The sequence below is a fragment of the Moschus berezovskii genome, chromosome 5 (genome assembly GCF_049115385.1).
Source record: "Moschus berezovskii isolate FMDL1 chromosome 5, NW_MosBer_1.0, whole genome shotgun sequence".
Classification (NCBI taxonomy): domain Eukaryota; kingdom Metazoa; phylum Chordata; class Mammalia; order Artiodactyla; family Moschidae; genus Moschus; species Moschus berezovskii.
In genome coordinates this window covers 111,181,972-111,202,723 of record NC_142464.1, presented here as the reverse complement: position 1 = coordinate 111,202,723, position 20,752 = coordinate 111,181,972, and the positions used below count along the sequence as shown (strand labels likewise).

Sequence of the window (20,752 nt, the reverse complement as noted above, 5' to 3'; positions counted from 1 at the left end):
TGAAATTAAAAGACGCTTGCACCTTGGAAGAAAACCTATCGCAAAGGTAGACAGCGTATTAAAAAGCAGAGACATCACTTTGCTGACAAAGGTCCGTATGGTCAAAGCTATGGTTTTTCCATTAGTCATGTATGGATTTGAGAGTTGGACCATAAAGAAGGCTGAGTACTGAGGAATTGATGCTTTCAAACTGGTGCTGGAGAAGACTATTGACAGTCCCTTGGACTGCAAGGAGATCAAACCAGCCAATCCTAAAGGAAATCAACCCTGAATATTCATTGGAAGGACTAATGCTGAAGCTCCAATACTCTTGTCACATGATGCGAAGAGCCGACTCATTGGAAAAGAACTTGATGCTGGGAAAGATTGAGGTCAGGAGGAGAAGATGGTAACATAGGATGAGATGGCTGGATGGTATCATCCACTCAATGGACATGAATTTGAGGAAGCTTCGGGAAAAGGTGAAGGACAGGAAAGCCTGGCATGCTGCAGTCCATGGGGTTGCAAAGAGTCAGACACAACTGAGAGACTGAACAACAACATTATTTATCCACTATTTTATGCTTTTTTCTTAGTCAGCTCAATATCCCAGAAGATATGAAGCCTGAGTCTTAAATAGGTTTATTATTACATTTTGAAAATCGTTTTTTTCTCTTTTTCTTTTGGCTTAAGGAAATTTGAATAGTAATACTTTCTCTGGAATGGGATGACTTTTTGTTTGAAACATTCTTTTAATATTCTTTTCCAGTATGGTTACAGGATATTGAAACTAATTCCCTGTGCTAGACATTAGGACCCTGTTGTTTTTTCATTCTAGATATAATTGATTATTTGGCATAGGATGACTCTCAAATGCAACAAGAAAATGAATCTAAGATGATTCCAACTTTTGAGTTTTATTTTCTTAAATATTTTAACAAATTTATATATGTTGAACACTAATTCTTGGACAGCTTATTTTTATTAGTTTGGATCCAACTAATCTAATGTATTATGAATGAGCCAGCTGCCCAAATCTATTAAAACATGTCTCAACTGAAATTGCAGGCCAATCACAGCAAAAGCCAAGGAATAACTGAAAAAAATATGTTTTCATGATAATTAAGACCAAGAATTAAAGACAGAAGAAAACAAGCATTCAAGGATAAAAATCAAATTTTCGACCTAGGTTAGGTATTAACTGGAATGGGATCTTGGAATTGCCAACTTTTATTTGGTGCAACAATAATAAAGATACCAAAAAAAAAATTCAAGATTTTTGGGCACTTTTTGCCTGAATGGAAACCTTCACCAAAAGAGGCTAAATGATTTAAAGGTTAAGTTCTTTCTGCAAAATGAGTAAAAGATATCAGTTCTAACTCTGACTGAGGTTACTAATCAGCCATCAGGACATTATCTCTAATATTTAGAAGGGAAACTGGTAGGCTGCGAGAGGTAAGACCTATCAGAGATTTCCAGTAAGACAGAGCATCACAGAGTGTCTGCCTAGGTATTACCCTTACCTCTGTAAACTCTTCAGGTAAAGGGGAACCATCACAGTCTGCATCTTCTGCTCTCTCTTCAGACAACTTCCCGTTGGCTTTCAATGCGCCTGGGCAAGAGAATGGGCCAAGAGGAATTAAAATGCTCTGAGGAGGCCTTCCGGTGTCCTTGAGGGTACTAACTTTCTCATTCTGGTGCATCTACCTGGAACACAGGCATCTCCTGCTGCGTTATTTTGGTTTAAAAGATTCTGAGCTTCCTCATCCACAACAGCCAGCAAAGACTGGATAACTTCAGCTTCTTGAGGATCATCGTAGTTCTCATCTTCTTGTCCATCAGATTCTTCAAAAACAGTAATCAACATGGGGTTTTACTTTAAAAAATATTGATAGGAGAAAGAGACCATGTGGCACATATAACATGCCAGGTACTTCAAATTTTAAACATTTACTCTGAAAAAGCAGCAATGACAGGGAAAGCATCTTTTACTTCTAAAACTATTCTGAGTCTTAAGACAAAGACCACACAAATGCAACTGAATAAACCAAAATCAATGTGTGTGATACACCTTTTCATGAAACAGTAATAATTTAATGTTTTATTTCCCTAAACTAGTCCTAAACTATTAATCTATAAAGGAAACTAAAGAAGTTCAACTAAAGATCTTACAAAGATTATGGAAATATAATATATAATAATAGGGCAGCCCAAACATCTTCAAGAAAAAATTTCTCAGTTATTAGGTAGCTTGTGAATTGCTGCTTCAAAGAATACAAGAAACATTATCAAATAAAACTGCTCTCTCTTCAAGCAATTAAAATTTGTTTTAATCTTACAGGTGAGAATGAATACTGGAAATCTGTACAGTAGCACAGCTAATAATATTAATTTTATGCTATTCTTTTATTTCTTTGAACACCAATCTTTCCTTGTAAAATACAGGAGCATGTAAGGCAAATAAGAAAGGCTACCAATATTTCTTTAAAACTTGAATTATTAGGGCACTTAGAGTAATTGGATGGCTGATTTGGAAAACTACCTTTGTACAGAATCAGGTTTGCTGATTCCTTCGTCTGATAAGTAGAACATTTTCCTTCAGGGTACAAAATTTCAATGATTTCTTCTCCATTAATCTAAAATATAAAAAAAACAAAGCAAATCATTAGTTTACTATTTTACTAACTTCCAGAATTAGGGAGAGACTGCACATTGCGCCTCCATGTCCTTCTCCCCGTCTTTCTCAGTAGAAAATCCTTCTTCTGTCTCCGCAAATTGCATCGGTGCTTCTAGGAAATACTAGTGCAATGATATATGCAAAGGGAATTGGCCTTTCCATCATCAAATATGTCTAGAAACACTAGATTAAACATTAGATCAACATTTTAATTTCAAGAATTCTCATAATACTTACTAATATAAACTGTGAGTTGTCAAAAGATAAATGCATTGTGTACTATTTCCTAAACTTACTTGACTACAGAAATCTCTTTTTAAAGCATATTTTATGGGATTTATCTTCCATAGAATTTTTCAGAAAAGTTAAATAGTACTACTAAACTTAGAAGTCGAGGGAAATGGAAAAAAAGTCAATCTTTTAAGTATTTGTGAAATGGTTTCATGGACACAGTCTTCGATTTAGTGACCTGATCAACTGTTGGCTGTAAAGATTTTCAAATCTAATCTAAATCTCATCTTGGCTCGAGGAAAAGAGCAATGGATTTGTAATTATTAAGTAATTATTAAATGGAATGTAACTTTTTAAATTTAATGGATAATTGTGAAGCACTTCATGGCATGCAACCTATAAAAAGAAAGATGATTAGGGAAAAAAATGCAAAATTAAGTGATTTGAATAAATGAAAATAATTTATACAAATAAAAGGTGGTTTGCTCTAAAGATTTTACTTTTTAAATTAAAATGAAAAGGATAGTAGATGCAAGGATAAAGTTATTTCTATAAATAGTGGTTGCTGCTGCTGTTCTTTAGTCACCCAGTTGTGTCCGACTCTTTGCGACCCCATGTACAGTAGCCTGGCAGGTTCCTTTGTCAGTTGGATTCTCCAGGCAAGAATACTGGAGTGGGTTGCTGTTTCTTCCTCCAGGGGATCTTCCCAATCCAGGGACTCAAACCTCATCTCCTGCTTGGCAGGCAGATTCTTTACCACTGAGCCATATGAGAAGCCTCAAATAGTGGTTCCGTTCCGTTCAGTAGCTCAGTCGTGTCCGACTCTTTGCGACCCCATGGACTGTAGCCTGCGGATTCTCCAGGCAAGAATACTGGAGTGGGTTACCATTTCCTTCTCCGAATAGTGGTTACATAAAGTCAAAAATCTCATTGGATTGTAAAATTCTGTTCTACATGAGAAATTCATGGTACAGACATTAGTATTCAAGGACAGAATATTGTTTGAGAGCCTTCCTGGAAGATTTTAATTCCAACAAAAATGTTTGCAATCACAAATAACAAAAGTTCTAATTTCTAGAGTTTTATGTTAATTTAAACAGAAACTCTACTCTTTCTCCCTTTCAACAACATGGTGATATTTACAAAGAAAATAAGCACTACACAGCATGACTAACACTAGAAATACATGGAAATTCAGTTGCTTCAGCTATGTGAAATCAGAGACTTTCTGAATAAACAGAACATAATGTGTAGCCATGTCTTAATCTACCAACATACAGACACTAAGAAAGTTTTATTTTTGTGTCCTAATCATTTGACATGCTAAACCATGTTGCAAGTTCTCGAGACAACGCAGTGAGATGAAAGGCATGGAATTTGGGGCTTCTGGTCAGTAAATTCATTTTCTCTTCCTGCACTAAACCCAGCTCACTCCCAGAAATCTTGTCGAGCTGATAAGATTTTCAGATTACTAGGAGGGAAATGCCTCAGGTCTGGATTTTACAAGGAAAAACATTCAAGTACTGAGGTTCAGAAGAGACTGTATGAGACATGTCTGAGATAAGACAATTCCACAAAATAAAGATGCAGCTGTGAACTGTGTACATTACATGTGTGCGTGCCTGCTCAGTCATGTCTTGACTCTTTGCGACCCCATGGACTATAGCCTGCCAGGTTCTTCTGTCCATGGAAGTTCCCAGACAAGAATACTAGAGCGGGTTGCCATTTCCTACTCCAGGGGTTCTGCCCTACCCAGGGATTGAATCCACATCTCTTGCATCTCCTGCATGAGCAGGCGGATTCTTTACCACCATGCCACCTAGGAAGTCCCATACATTACATGCCAGGAAGTCAAAAGAAATGTTCACCAGACAAATGGGCATACATGTAGCCTTAAACAAAAAGCTGGAAAGTAGAATTTATTTACATATTAAAACAGTTATGTTAAATCACCTCCAGATTTCTCTATCCTAATCTTAAATGATTTAGGTTCTTTCATTTTATTATGTAGTGAAGCATTTTCTATGTCTTTCAAAAAACAAGTAAGCCTGTTTCTTTTGCCACTACAGTTTTGACTCATTAGTAGCAGAGACTTGTCATTTGAGAGTCACTGCTGGTCAGTGTTAACCCACTCTTAACTACATTCTTCTCTTCTGGATATCTAAGAGATCACCAAAAGAACTGTGCACGTAAAGCAGAAAATCCCATCAAGCACTAAAGCTATCTATGTAAGTAATTAGCCTATTGAAGAGCTGAATGTGGGCTTCCCTCGTAGCTCACTAAGTAACGAATCTGCCTGCAATGCAGGAGGCCCAGGTTTGATTCCCGGGTTGGGAATATCCTCTGGAGAAGGAACTGGCAAGCCACTCCAGTGCTGTTGGCTGGAGAGTCCCACGGACAGAGGAACCTGGCGGGCTACAGTCCATGTGTTCACAAGCGTCGGACACGACTGTGACACCCCCACCCCTGAGAGCTGAATGTGTGCCCGGTGATGAGGGGTCACTGTGCTGGGGTTTCCACTGTGCGAGCTACTTACTAAGTCCTACTGTTGTTCAGTCGCTAAGTCATGTCTGTCTCTCTGTGTGACCCCGTGGACTGCAGCACGTCAGGCTTCCCTGTCCTTCACTATCTTCCAGAGTTTGCTTAAGTTCATGTCCATTGAGTTGGTAATGCTATCTAACCGTCTCATCTTCTGCTGCCCCCTTCTTCTCCTGCCCTCAATCTTTCCCAGCATCAGGGTCTTTTCCAATGAGTTGGCTCTTCACATCAGGTGGCCAAAGTATTGAGGCTTCAGCATCAGTCCTTCCAGTGAATATTCAGGGTTGTTTCCTTTAGGATGGACTGGTTTGATCTCCTTGCAGTCCAAGAGACTCTCAAGAACCACAATTTGAAATCATCAGTTCTTTGGTGTTCAGCTTTCTATATGATCCAACTGTCACATCCACGGGCTTCCCTTGTAGCTCAGCTGATAAAAGAATCTGCCTGTAATGTGGGAGACCTGGGTTTGATCTCTGGGTTGGAAAGATCCCCTGGAGAAGGGAAAGGCTACCCAATCCAGTATTCTGGCCTGGAGAATTCCAGGGACTGTATAGTCCATGCGGTTGCAAAGAGTTGGACACGACTGAGTGATTTTCACTTTCTCACATCCATACACAATTACTGGAATAACCACAGCTTTGACAACACGGACCTTTGTCGGCTAAGTGATATCTCTGCTTTTTAAAACACTGTCTAGGTTGTCTAGCTTTCTTTCCAAGGAGCAAGTATCTTTTAATTTCATGACTGCAGTCATCATCTGCAATGATTTTGGAGCCCAAGAAAATAAAAGCTGCTTACTAAGTACACGTATCTAAAATCAATACTTGTATCTAAAGAAGGTGGTCTTTCACTTACCTTGGAGAACGAGTTATTAGGTGTGAGCAAAGGTTTGCCACAAAGCTCCACAATGTGAGGACCTGAAGGAAGAACAGAAAGAAAAAGATGAGCCATTCAGAACTACATTAGGGACAATAGTGAAAGAAGATCTACAATTTCTAAGCATGTTCTTATTTATTAATAAACTGAGAGATCATAACACCATGTGATTTAAAATCAACTGCTGCTGCTGCTGAGTCACTTCAGTCGTGTCCGACTCTGTGTGACCCCATAGACGGAAGCCCACCAGGCTCCCCCGTCCCTGGGATTCTCCAGGCAAGAACACTGGAGTGGGTTGCCATTTCCTTCTCCAATGTGTGAAAGTGAAAAGTGAAAGTGAAGTCGCTCAGTCGTGTCCGACCCTTAGCGATCCCACGGACTGCAGCCTACCAGGCTCCTCCATCCATGGGATTTTCTAGGCAAGAGTACCGGAGTGGCTTGCCATTGCCTTCTCCGTCTAAAATCAACTAGATGGAATCAAATGTTAGAGGAGGGTTTTATTCCAAGGACAAAGTCAACTATTTCTCTTAAAAAAAAAAAAAAAGTTGGTATAAAAGCTCAGTTTGGTCTAAATGTTTCTAGTATTTGAAACTGAATATAGATTTTCCCAACTAAATGGGAGAGAAATCGTTGGTGCTGAACTATAGTCATCGGAAAGATAGCAGATCCTTTATCTCATTTCACAAAGACTATTGATTTAACACAGGAAAATAAGTGTGGACATAACTGGAGACTATATTTCTAAACCAAATGCTGATTTTAACTCTTAGCCCTCAGCACAAAAATTCGATACCCATATTAAAAATGAGATTGCTTCCTCTACAGTTAAAAATGTATGTATTTTAAAAAATTAGATTCATTATTTCTAGGAGATACTTTATTAAATTGCCAGGAAAAATAATTAAACAGGGTACTAAAACTGAACCACTCATTCAAAGGAATCATATTGCGATGGTATGAAACAAACAGCTGGTTATTTGCAACCTCTCCCCTGTCCCCGCTCTCTCGCCCTGTCCTCAGGCAGCCACTGATCTACTTTGTCAGTACAGATTAACTTGCATTTTTGTACAGTTTTGTATAAATTGAATAATACAATATGAATTCCATTTTGTATTATTATATTTGGCTTCTTTCATTCAGCATACCTATTTTGAGTTTATTTTAATTATGTTGTTGCATGTATCAACAGTCTATTCATTTTTATTGCTGAGTAATATTCTACTGTTCAAATATATTACTGGGTTGGCCAAAAAGTTCATTAGGGTTTTCCCATAGGCTGTTTATACAGTTATTCATTTAACAGTTCTTGGTCATTTGAGTGGTTTTTGACTTTGGTAGTTATAAAGAAAGCTGCTAAAAAAATTCCTGGACAAGTTTTTGTCCCTGGATATATGCTTTCTTTTCTCCTGAGTAAATAAAGAAGTGGAATGGCTGGATCACACAGTAGGTATGTTTAAATTTTTAAGACACTGGCAAACTGCTTTCCAAAATGGTTGTACCATTTTACATATTCATCACTGCAAGAGAATTCCTATGAATGATACTATATGATTTTTCAGAATTCATAAAGAAATTAGGTCAGAGAATCCCATAAAGAAATTAGGTCAGACTATTGGGCTTCCCTGGTGGCTCAGAGGTTAATGTGTCTGCCTCCAATGCGGGAGACCCGGGTTCGATCCCTGGGTCGGGAAGATCCCCTGGAGAAGGAAACGGTAACCCACTCCAGTATTCTTGCCTTGAGAATCCCATGGACGGAGAAGCCTGGTTAGGCTACAGTCCACGGGGTCGCAAAGAGTCGGACACGACTGAGCGATGGAACGGAACGGAATCCCATAAAGACAGATTACTAGGCAGTTTCTACAAGGAGGGCAGGGCACAACTACTTTCCTCAGGCTTGAAAGTTATGAACGAGCCGTCTCAGAGGTCACTACACAAATGCTCTCCTGACTGTTGTGTGAGGTAGTCTGACTCTACTGTGAACCAGAATTATCAGAGAGCAGCAGGAAGGGCCCCTAAGGCATTCAAGATAACAACAGAGGAGGAGAGAAACAGATGCGCTTTAGCTTTTAGAAGATAATCAAACCAGGCTGCAGTTGTCAGATTTCTCTGAGCTGTTGTGGTACTTAGATACTACTGGGCTTCCCTGGTGGCTCAGTTGGTAAAGAATCTGCCTGCAAAGCAAGAGACCCAGTTTGGATCCCTGAGTAGGGAAGATCCCCTGGAGAACGAAATGGCAACCCACATCAGTATTCTTGTCTGGACAATCCCATGGACAGAGGAGCCTGGTGGGCTACAGTCCATGGGGTTGCAAAGAGTTGGACACGGCTGAGCTTCTGAGCATGGTGGTGGCCAAATACCCTAAAAGTGTAGCTCTAATAAGAAGTACTGGATTTACATTTCAAACACTCTAAGTTTGACCACATTCCCCTGTGCCTAACATTCTTATATGGTATGAATACTGCCAATAAAAGCTACACTTACCAAGCCTGATTATGTAAATGAGAGCATGGAGTCAGACATCCTAGGTTTAAATTCTGCTTTGACTATTTATTTACCCTTTGAGTTTGGGCAAGCTATCAGACTTTTCAGGGCCTCAGTTTTTGCTTCAATAAAAGGAGGATATAAGTCTCACAGGGTTGTTGTGAGTATCTGAGCACCTGGAAGAATGCTTAGTCCAGAAAAAGCATTAAATTAATCTTAGCTGCTGCCACCACTATTAATACTACAATTTCTATTATTATGCTAGATTATAAGACAGATACTTTGTTTACTCTTTGCTATCCTCACAATGCCCAGAACTCTGCCTGGCACAGAAAAGAAATTCAGTAACCGCCTGAGTAAATTATTATGTGACAATCATTGTAATAAGTTGATATATTACTGTATTTATAATGCCTCATTATAACTTTATAAGGTAGATACTTTTATAATAATCTTTTCATCTCTCTGGTAGAAAACAGAGGCTTAGATATGGATCAAATAGTTACATGGGACCTAATGAACTCAGGTCTGTCTGGCTTTAAATCCTAGGGTCCATGCTGCTCCACTCTTTCCTATCATGCACTGAATTTTAGACAAGCTTTTATTTAAATGTCACTTTTTCACTTAGATTCTGCAAAATAGTCTGGAAGGGAAATAGAACACTTTATTGATAGTACCCAAAGAGTCCCTTGTACCGCAAGGAGATCCAACCAGTCCATTCTAAAGGAGATCAATCCTGGGTATTCATTGGAAGGACTGATGCTAAAGCTGAAACTGCAATACTTTGGCCACCTCATGCGACGAGTTGACTCACTGGAAAAGACTCTGATGCTGGGAAAGGTTGGGGGCGGGAGGAGAAGGGGACGACAGAGAATGAGATGGCTGGATGGCATCACTGACTCTGTGGACATGAGTGTGAGTGAACTCTGGGAGTTGGTGATGGACAGGAAGGCCTGGCATGCTGTGATTCATGGGGTTGCGGAGAGTCGGACACGACTGAGCGACTGAACTGAACTGAAACTTGCTTTTAGGAAAAGATAGTTACCTCTCCACAGCTACTTGTATCATAAAAAATAAAATCACTGTATCCTTACCATTGGCTTTGGCTAACTTTGAAGCTGAAACAGCAGACCTCTTGGAACTGGGAACCACTGGATGACCATCTCTGTGTTGTTTAAAAGAGAAAAAGAAAGAAAACAAAACTGCAAATTATTTAAGATATTTGCTTAAGTATCCTTCAAACTATCTGTTAACCATTTAGCCTTGAGTTTTATTTTGGATGGGCTTCAGGGGTCTAGGTACTTTCTGAAGCTGTAGACAAGATTTTATCAGTCTTTATCTATATCATGACTGAAAAAAGATTAAGAATCACTTCTTTAAATAATAAAATAATAACTGGCTAGTTTGTAGCTGGAAGCAGGATGAAGGGGAAGGTAATTGGGACTACTACTGTATCTTTAGTGACTTCAGCAAAGATAAAAGTAGAAAGATGAAAAAAACTGATTTTAGACGTGGGGAAAGGGATGTTCTGGTGGCACAGATGGTAAAGAATCTATCTGCAATGGGGGAGACCTGGGTTTGATCCCTGGGTTGGGAAGATCCCTTGGAGCAGGAAATGGCAACCCACTCCAGCATTCTTGCCTGGAGAATTCTGTGGATAGAGGAGTCTGGCAGGCTACAGTCAGTCAATGGGGTCACAAAGAGTTGGACACGACAGAATGACCAACACTTCCACTTTCTTTTTCAAGAGATGCTCTAGTAATTTGGAGGGAAAAAATTCTAGACCTATGGTTAGTAGAATCAGAAAACCATTTTCCTAGGTTCTCTGACCACGTCTCTCCTCCACTAATTAACATTCAGCTATATTTATGAAAAATAATTGTAAGCAATCAAATTTTTAGAAATATTGAGGGAAACTGGTCAGGAATTATGTTCAAGTGGAAAAGTATACAATTGAACTTAAAGGTTCAGAAGGAGAAATAGGCTTATGAGCAAGTGATTTATTAACTGTTCCTATATGGTGGCATACATACTATGTAAAGTCCACCCTGTGTCACAGACACAAATGTGAAGTTTTCTTTTATGTAATATAAGACTGTAATTAAAAAATTTGGGTTCATGTCCTTGTGGAAGGCAGAGTAATGGCTCAAAAGATGTCTGCATTATAATCCCCAGAACTTTTGAATATGTTATCTTGCATGGCAAAAGGAATTTTGCAGGAGTGAGTAAATTTTGCAGGAGTGAGTGAGATTTACAGACGAAGAGATTATCCTGGATTATCTCATGTAATCACAAGGGTCCTTATAAGTTAAACAGGAAGGTAGGAATGTCAGAGTCAGACAGATACGATGACCAAGGGCGCTGTGATCACTGGCTTTAAAGGTGACTTAGGGCTATGAGCCAAGAAAGATGGCCAATGTCTAAAAGGAGGAAAAGGCAAGGAGATGATCTTCTCCTTCGGAAGGGATGCATCTCTGCTAACACTTCGATTTTTAACCCAATGAGACTGTTTTATATTTCTGGCTTCCAGAACTGTTAAGATAATTAACTTATACTGGTTTAACCCACTAAATTTGTAGTCATTTGATAGCAGGAAAACTAACACATACATTAAAAAAAATTTATTTCCATTATTAAGTGAAAGAAAAGTTGCTATTAGCATTTCTTACAATGGGAAACGGTCAGGAGGTATAGTGGATGCGACAATCTATGCCTCATTGGTTGTAGACATGAGGTTCTGGGAGGACAGACTGTGTTCCAGCTCTGGGAATCGGCCAGGACTCGCCAGGTCAGCCAATATATTCTCATTCCTTTGCCTCATCAGGACTCGCCTGAATTTAGGTCTAAGGTAATCGGCATACAGTCCTTGCTTTACTACCATGATCAGTGAGACTTGTCTGAAGATTGGTCTGGACAGTGTGGGATGCACATGAGTCACGAAACTGACACAGCCATTTGACTACCATGAAGGAAACACGTAATCTTTACTAATTCCCCATCCATTTAGTCTGTGAATTACTAATTCAGGAGTATCTTTGAATCTAATGGCCTGAAATGCATGTGCGCACACAAAAAATCCATGAATAACTGTGGAGTACCTTGTAGCTTTCAGTACCACCGAAGGAAGTGACATGTCTAATGTTCTCTTAGCTTCCTCCAGAGTCATTCCTTGTGTGCTGACTCCGTTCACATAGTGGATGATGTCTAAGAGCTGGAGATTACCCTCTGTGGCTGCGATTGACCTTGGATTGATATCACTAATATACACCACTTGATGAAGGCTGTCACGACCTCCAGATAAGGAAAAACCTTCAGGAAATAGAAAAATATTTGTTTCCTTAGGCTTAATCTATCCAAGAAAAGTCACACTGCCCAAAGCTTGAATTTGCATTACCTAACTCCTCTTTGTTGCATGTAAATGTGATATCAGGTAGCAAATGAGGCAGCACGGGCATCCTGGGTAATTCCAGAACTCGGCCAAGAACTAATCTGACTGTCCTGGGCGCAGCTCGGAGTAGGTTCACTGCATCTGTGTGAGTCATGTTTGTAACATCTGTGTCATTAACCTACAGAAAAGAGAAAGGGTCAAAGTGTGATTACAGTTTTTGGAAACACAGGAGTTGCCGACAAAATACAGTCATTTCTCTAACTTTTCATATAATCTATTTTAGCCAGTAGGAAATTCACAATGAAGAGTGGTCTCTAGGGACACTTCCCTGGTGGTCCAGTGGTTAAGAATCTGCCTTGCAATGTAGGGGACACGGGTTTGATCCCTGGTGGGGGTACTAAGATCCCACACGCCACAGGGCAATGAAGTCCATGCACTGCAACTAGAGAAGTTGCACACCGCAATGAGAAGAAGCCCACATGCCATAACATGAGAAGCCTGCACACTGCACCAAGCAAAACCCGCCATGCGCTGGAACGAAGACCCTAGTGCAGCCAAAAAGAAAGTCTAGTCTCTAGTTTACTGTGGAAATCATGAGCAGAACGACCAAGTAATTATAAGTGAAATAATGATGCTATTACTATTGCTAATACAGATGTTATTACTTTGTTAATACAGAAAATTTATTCTTAGAGCAATTTAAGCAGCTTTCTCTTTCTGAGACTCAGGATTGCTTATTTAAAGTCTTTCCAAACTATGACTATACAGTGAGTGAAAGATGCTCAGTCGTGTCCAACTCTTTGCAACCCCATGGACTAGACAGTCCATGGAATTCTCCAGGCCAGAATACTGGAGTGGGTAGCCTTTTCCTTCCCCAGGGGATCTTCCCAACCCAGGGATTGAACTAGGTCTCCCGCATTGCAGGCAGATTCTTTACCAGCTAAGCCACAAGGGAAGCCCATGACTGTATAAAGGCCTTTAACAGGTGGAGAAGGAAAGCATAAACCAAACAGAAATGGAGCATTATATCAACTCGACCTTCTTGGTTTTCCTTTCTGCAGCACTGATTTAATCTCTGGCCATGCTGCAATACTCAGTCACGTCAATTGTGTCCTACTCTTTGAGACCCTATGGACTGTAGCCCATCAGGCTCCTGTGTCCATGGGACTCTCCAGGCAAGAATACTGGAGTGGGTTGCCATGCCCTGCTCCAGGGGCTCTTGCCCACCCAGGGATCAAACGCGCATCCCCAGCACTGGCAGGTGGGTTCTTTACCACTAGCACCGCCTGTCTAGCCACATTGGCACAAACACAGTTTGCTTGAATGTCTTACCTTGATGAGCCGGTCCCCAGGTCTCAGCCTCCCATCACTTTTGGCTGGATCCTGAATGACATCATGAACATAACAACCAATGCTCTGATTGCCTTTGGTTACTGTGAAGCCCAGGCTTCCTTTTTCCGACTTATTTAGGGTAATCAGGAGTTCTACCTCCTAAGGAAAGAAACAGGGATTCTATTTTGCTGTACAGACAAAGAGAAAGACAACTATTCTTTCCATTGATTAACACAGGAGAAAACTAAACCTTAAAAGGTTGCTTAACCTGCCCAAGTAAAGAAGGTAGGTACGTATGTCCAGTTCTAGACAGAAGGTACCCCTCCAACTTCCTGCCTGCCAATGTAAAATAAAAGTTGGGTTTAAACTCAACATTATGTGCTTATCTGGAGATAGCTGACCCAGAACTTACTCAAGCTTCAATTCTTATATTTTCAGAATAAACAAGAACAAACAGCCATGCCAAGAGCAACAGAAGAAAGTTTTTCTTGGGTAAAAACGTGAAGTCTGCGTGATTAAATATCACAACTTGATGTAGTTAGCTGTAGGAAAAATTTTTCTTTAAGATTTCAACTGAGGCACAAGAGTTGCTTAGGGCTTATAGGCGTGATGACAATTTCTAAGGAAATCATCCAAAGGTTATTTTCACTCTACTGTTGAGAATGAAACTGAAGATGTAGATGCTACACACACACACACACACACAATTACAGGGAAACAAAGTGCCTGGAAAGATTAAAGTGTTTATGGGTTTTGACTGGTGAGATGATAGGTGGTTTTAATCATTTTATTTGTTTTCTAACTTTTCTATAATGAGTATTTATTACTTACATAACCAAAAAAACGTATTAAAAGGGTGACTTTGAATCAGTGTTAAGGATATCATTCTTTTTTTCAAATTAAAAAATTACTATATTTATCAAAAATTGGAACTACCAAAAAATTTCGACTTCATAAATTTTTTTTTCCAAACAAATTTTTTTCACTCTTTTTCATTTGAAACACAAATTAAAAACTCCAAGTGGTCAGACAGAATGACAGAAATCAGATTCTCTTTTTCTTCAGATGACTGTGCTATCACTGTTTATTTCGAAGGGATATTATTTTTATTAGAAATGTGGTTTCCAAACTGAATTTGTAGGTTTAGAAGTTCTAGGGTTATTCAGTTCAGTTCAGTCGCTCAGTCGTGTCCAACTCTTTGTGACTCCATGAATCACAGCATTGCAGTCCTCCTAATACAATTAAAAGGATTCTATTTAGGCACCCACAAAACAGTGTGGAAGAGAATAAAATTACATTCAAACTTGATTAAAAAGTAAATGGGCAACTCGTCAGAGTTTGGGAAATAATAATAGGTACTGGGCTAGGTGCTCAACATATGTTGTTTCATTTAATCCTTACCACAATACCGTGAGGTTACAAGTCCCATTTTACAGCTAAAACTACTAAAACTCAGAAGAATTAAGTAATTCATTCATAGCATTTGCCAAATTGCACAAAATCACTGGGAGAGTCAGGACATGTACCCAGGTCTTTTTGTCTGAAATTTCCCTGAATTCTTAGCAGAGAAACACACCAAATATGTTGTCTATGTACTGAGCATAGATATGAGGCAGCTCTAAAAGACAGCAACTCCTTAAAGGGAAGCTGTGTATAACTACATTTTACTTGAGAAAATAGAGAATGTTCTTCATATAAAGTAAATAACTCACCAGTTCAAAGTCTTCAAGGTGGTTTTCCAAGTCATTTTTCAAAGATGTCAAGCTTTCTTGTCTAGTTGGTTCAGAAGTGTGATGCGTATGATATTTATCCATTGCATTTATGGGAACAGATTCTGATTGAGATTGACAGCTCTGCCCAGGAGTTACATCCAGTGGTCGAGGGGAAGGAGGGTTACTACAGAGACAAAGTGAGACTATTTTCAAACACACTGCAATGCCAATATAGTAAGTTTGTACCACAGATAGAAAACGCTTAACATTTACATCTGCTTTTTAGTGAGATCATTTTTAGTCTGAATCTGGACCATGAATTTATTTCACGTCTGTTATATGCTAATATTACTGATTTTTATTCTCTGTCTATCTCTTTAAGCTGCACAAATCAGTGAGAAAAGTTAAATAAATATATTTTTGATTCCCAGTTGTTAATTTTGGAGCTGAGGCTGAAGCTAATGTTATCAGAAGCCTAATGTGTGTTTCAACATAATAAGAAAAAAGAAGAAATAGAGAGCCTTACTCTTGTAGTTATTTTGGATGACACCACAGGAAAAAAAAGCAAACAATAAAAAACTTGAACAAATACAGTTGGACCTGAATATACGCAAAGTGAAAGAAAGTGAAAGTCGCTGAGCTGTGTCCGACTCTGCGACCCCTTGACTGTAGCCAGGCTCCTCTGTCTATGGGATTCTCCAGGCAAGAATACTGGGGTGGGTTGCCATGCCCTTCTCCAGGGGATCTTCCCAACCCAGGGATCAAACCCAGGTCTCCCGCATTGCAGGCGGATTCTTTATCGATGGAGCCACCAGAGAAACCCAAGAATACTGGAGTGGGTAGCCTAACCCTTCTCCACAGGATCTTCCCGACCCAGGAATTGAACCGGGGTCTCCTGCATTGCAGGCAGATTCTTTATCAGCTGAGCTACCAGGGAAGCCCAATATTGACAATACCTGCCCTCATGTTCTGGCTTATTAGGTGTTTTCTCAGGATAGTAAAACATGGTACAAATGGGCTCTTCCTGACTCCTGCGTGTGTCGTGATGACTTTGTGCCTGTGCCATCATGTTGCTTAGAGTCTGATGCAAAGCTGAACTCCAGCTCATGTTTGGTATCTTTGCTGGAGCTTTCGCTAAGTCATCTTCTCCACTCTCGCTGCTGTCACTGTAACTGTCTCTCCTGGATGGGGACGTGCATGGTTTCCTGTTTTTGTCAGACATCTCATTTTCATCTGAGCTGGTGCCTTGCTTCGCACACGCTGTCTGAGGATGGTCTTTGCTGTTGTTCAGAGGTACTTGTGCTGGAGAGTGCAAGGGGGTCTGTAACAGACACATTTAACAAGATCAGGGTGACAACTTATATTGACTTATATTTTCATTTAGGTAAAAATGAACAAATTAAACATCAGTACTTCCTGTTAAAACACTCAATTTTTTGATAAAAGTAATTTATGCTCATTAGAGAAAAATAATCATATGGTACAACTTTTACTTTCATTCAGAATTACAGTCATAGCATATAAAGTATCTTTATATACATATAATATAATGTATATATTATACATATATATATACACATAATATAATGTATATATTATACATATATATATACACACATACATATATCATATAATGTACTTTGTATCTTGCTTTCAAAATTTAGGTTTCTACGGTGAGTATTCTCTGAGATCCTTAAACATGCTTTGCAAACAACTGCATAAACTGTATAATAATCTTACAACTGGCTACAGCTTTTTATTGGATACAGATTTCTTTCTAGCTTTTCACTATTAATAGAAATCTATAACATATTTGTATGTAGGTTTTCATCTGAGTTTCTCATTATTTCCTTGCAATTTTCTGTAACAGAAATAGAATTTTCTATATTCAGAATATAAGATGTTTTTAAAGGCCTTGTTAAATATTTCCAGATTGCTTTCCAGAAAGATTGTATCAATTTATATACTCAAGAACTGAGAGAATTTCTCAGTTCTTCCTATCTGATGACCAAAACCAATGTCATCTCTTAAAATGCTATTGACAATGCACCTTACAGAAATGTTAGTTCCCTGTTAATGTCTTTATAATACTCCCTCCTTCTCCCCAGTATAAGATTTAAGTTTCTGGGGCCAGACACTGCTGTCTTTGACGCCCAGTGATCACGTTCATTGGTAATGGAACACTATTTGAAGTAGACAGGACAAAGGCTTTCAATTAGATTGTTATTCACTTATGTCAGTTCAGTTCAGTTCAGTCGCTCAGTCGTGTCCAACTCTTTGCGACACCATGAATCACAGGACGCCAGGCCACCCTGTCCATCATCAACTCCCGGAGTTCACTCAAACTCATGTCCATCGAGTTGGTGATGCCATCCAGCCACCTCACTCTCCGTCGTCCCCGTCTCCTCTGGCCCCCAATCCCTCCTAGCATCAGAGTCTTTTCCAGTGAGTCAACTCATCGCATGAGGTGGCCAAAGTATTGCAGTTTCAGCTTTAGCATCAGTCCTTCCAATGAACACCCAGGATTGATCTCCTTTAGAATGGACTGGTTGGATCTCCTTGCAGTCCAAGGGACTCTCAAGAGTCTTCTCCAGCACCACAGTTCAAAAGCATCAATTCTTCAGTGATCAGCTTTCTTCACAGTCCAACTCTCACATCCATACAAGACCACGGGAAAAACCATAGCCTTGACTAGATGGACCTTGGTTGGCAAAGTAATGTCTCTGCTTTTTAATATGCTATCTAGGTTGGTCATAACTTTCCTTCCAAGGAGCAAGTGTCTTTTAATTTCATGGCTTCAATCAGCATCTGCAGTGATTTTGGAGCCCCCAAAAATAAAGTCTGACACTGTTTCCCCATCTATTTCCCATGAAGTGATGGGACCAGATGCCATGATCTTTGCTTTCAGAATGTTGAGCTTCAAGCCAACCTTTTCACTCTCCTCTTTCACTTTCATCAAGAGGCTTTTTAGTTCCTCTTCACTTTCTGCCGTAAGGGTGCTGTCATCTGCATATCTGAGGTTATTGATATTTCTCCCGGCAATCTTGATTCCAGCTTGTGCTTCTTCCAACCCAGCGTTCCTCATGATGAACTCTGCATAGAAGTTAAATAAGCAGGGTGACAATATACAACCTTGACGTACTCCTTTTCCTATTTAGAACCAGTCTGTTGTTCCATGTCCAGTTCTAACTGTTGCTTCCTGACCTGCATACAGGTTTCTCAAGAGGCAGATCAGGTAGTCTGGTATTCCCATCTCTTTCAGAATTTTCCACAGTTTGTTGTGATCCACACAATCAAAGGTTTTGGCATAGTCAATGAAGCAGAAATAGATGTTTTACTGGAACTCTCTTGCTTTCTTCATGATCCAGAGGATGTTGGCAATTTGATCTCTGGTGCCTCTGCCTTTTCTAAAACCTGCTTGAACATCTGGGAGTTCATGGTTCACATATTGCTGAAGCCTGGCTTGGAGAATTTTGAGCATGACTTTACTAGCGTGTGAGATGAGTGCAATTGTGCGGTAGTTTGAGCATTCTTTGGCATTGCCTTTCTTTGGGATTGGAATGAAGACTGACCTTTTCCAGTCCTGTGGCCACTGCTGAGTTTTCCAAATTTGCTGGCATATTGAGTCCAGCACTTTCACAGCATCATCTTTCAGGATTTGAAATAGCTCAGCTGGAATTCCATCACCTCTACTAGCTTTGTTCATAGTGATGCTCTTTGAGGCCCACTTGACTTCACATTCCCAGATATCTGGCTCCAGGTGAGTGATCATGCCATCGTGACTATCTTGGTCGCGAAGATCTTTTTTGTACAGTTCTTCTGTGTATTCTTGCCACCTCTTCTTAATATCTCCTGCTTCTGTTAGGTCCATACCATTTCTGTCCTTTATCGAGCCCATCTTTGCATGAAATGTTCCCTTGGTATCTCTAATTTTCTTGAAGATATCTCTTTTTTTCCTATTCTGTTGTTTTCCTCTATTTCTTTGCATTGATCTCTGAGGAAGGCTTTCTTATCTCTCCTTGCTATTCTTTGGAACTCTGCATTCAGATGCTTATATCTTTCCTTTCCTCCTTTGCTTTTCGCTTCTCTTCTTTTCACAGCTATTTGTAAGGCCTCCTCAGACAGCCATTTTGCTTTTTTGCATTCTTTTCCATGGGGATGGTCTTGGTCCCTGTCTCCTGTACAATGTCACAAACCTCCGTCCAGAGTTCATCAGGCACTCTATGTATCAGATCTAGTCCCTTAAATCTATTTCTCACTTCCACTGTATAATCATAAGGGATTTTATTTAGGTCATATCTGAATGGTCTAGTGGTTTTCCCTACTTTCTTCAATTTAAGTCTGAATTTGGCAATAAGGAGTTCATGATCTGAGCCACAGTCAGCTCCTGGTCTTGTTTTTGCTAACTGTATACAGCTTCTCCATCTTTGGCTGCAAGGAATATAATCAGTCTGATTTTGGTGTTGACCATCTGGTGATATCCATGTGTAGAGTATTCTCTTGTGTTGTTGGAAGAGGGTATTTGCTATGACCAGTTTGTGGGTTCCTAACTACCAGTATACAATTTATAAATAATCATCAAAATAGATTTTGGGTCTTTTAGCTATTCCTTCACACAAGAGAGTGAAATGGACAAACATATTGCCTACTCTGTGATTCCCAGTATTAAAAATTAAGGGAAAAATAATCTTAAATAATTCTCATTTTCATCTAAACTAACTCAGAATGAGGATTATATTTTAAAATTTGATTCAATGAAGAAATGGACAAAAGGTTTTTGTAACCAATATTTTACGTCTTTTTCTACTTATGTTTGGCAAATAAATTCCCCAAATCCTAGAATCAGAAGGGAGAGAAGAGAAAGTGAATTACTTTATATTACAAACATCGAATATACTCACAGGTTATGTGACCCACGTAAGATAACACTCCTAGCTAAAGAATTAATTAGGATGAAACCCAGGAGATCAATCAACAATGAAACCACTACAACTGAGTTAGTCACTCTGTTGACATTCTATAATAGTGTAAAGTACTTTTCCTTAGTCTCACCGAAAGTGCAGGGTCAATTTCTGGTAGCACCCCAGGTGGAGGTCTACAGAGGAGCAAGGATACTTCTGGAGACGTTCCCCTGAGAGCAGATATGACCTCCTGGTGGAACCATGAATGAGAAATGAAGACACGGTTAAACCATTTCATTCTGAAAGGCCGATCTGTCTGATTAAAAATGCTGCACTCCACATGCTGGGGGCTCACCTGTTGAGACAGTCCTTTCAAAGAGGCTCCATTCACTTTCAAGATAACATCTCCCACATCAATTTGTCCACTTTCTGCAGCCGGCTGTCCAGGAAAGAGCTTTTTAACCCTTACTATGCTGGTGTTCATTTGCTCGGGTATAACATTATCCTCTCGAGAAAAACTGAATCCTAGGCCTGAGCTATTTTTCAGCAATTTCACCTCAAATGTATTCTCTGGAAAAAAAGGTATAAAAAAAAAGTAAATATTCTTAACAGGCTCTCTCTATATATGCATGTATAA

General features: G+C 39.5%; 1 protein-coding gene across 11 annotated transcripts in view; it reads right to left on the bottom strand.

The window, feature by feature from the left end:
* PTPN13 (protein tyrosine phosphatase non-receptor type 13) overlaps positions 1 to 20,752 on the bottom strand; it is a 236,756-nt gene that overhangs the window by 31,153 nt on the left and 184,851 nt on the right. For all 11 annotated transcript variants that reach the window (XM_088836450.1, XM_088836452.1, XM_088836454.1 and 8 more), the window contains 12 exons: positions 20,471 to 20,685; positions 20,267 to 20,365; positions 16,171 to 16,535; positions 15,215 to 15,398; positions 13,503 to 13,661; positions 12,177 to 12,348; positions 11,881 to 12,091; positions 9,877 to 9,947; positions 6,281 to 6,342; positions 2,522 to 2,615; positions 1,687 to 1,824; positions 1,503 to 1,591 (listed from right to left, as the gene is read on the bottom strand). In XM_088836450.1, the coding sequence (XP_088692576.1) occupies positions 1,503 to 1,591; positions 1,687 to 1,824; positions 2,522 to 2,615; positions 6,281 to 6,342; positions 9,877 to 9,947; positions 11,881 to 12,091; positions 12,177 to 12,348; positions 13,503 to 13,661; positions 15,215 to 15,398; positions 16,171 to 16,535; positions 20,267 to 20,365; positions 20,471 to 20,685 (1,859 nt within the window). The remainder of the gene's footprint in view (positions 1 to 1,502; positions 1,592 to 1,686; positions 1,825 to 2,521; positions 2,616 to 6,280; positions 6,343 to 9,876; positions 9,948 to 11,880; positions 12,092 to 12,176; positions 12,349 to 13,502; positions 13,662 to 15,214; positions 15,399 to 16,170; positions 16,536 to 20,266; positions 20,366 to 20,470; positions 20,686 to 20,752) is intronic.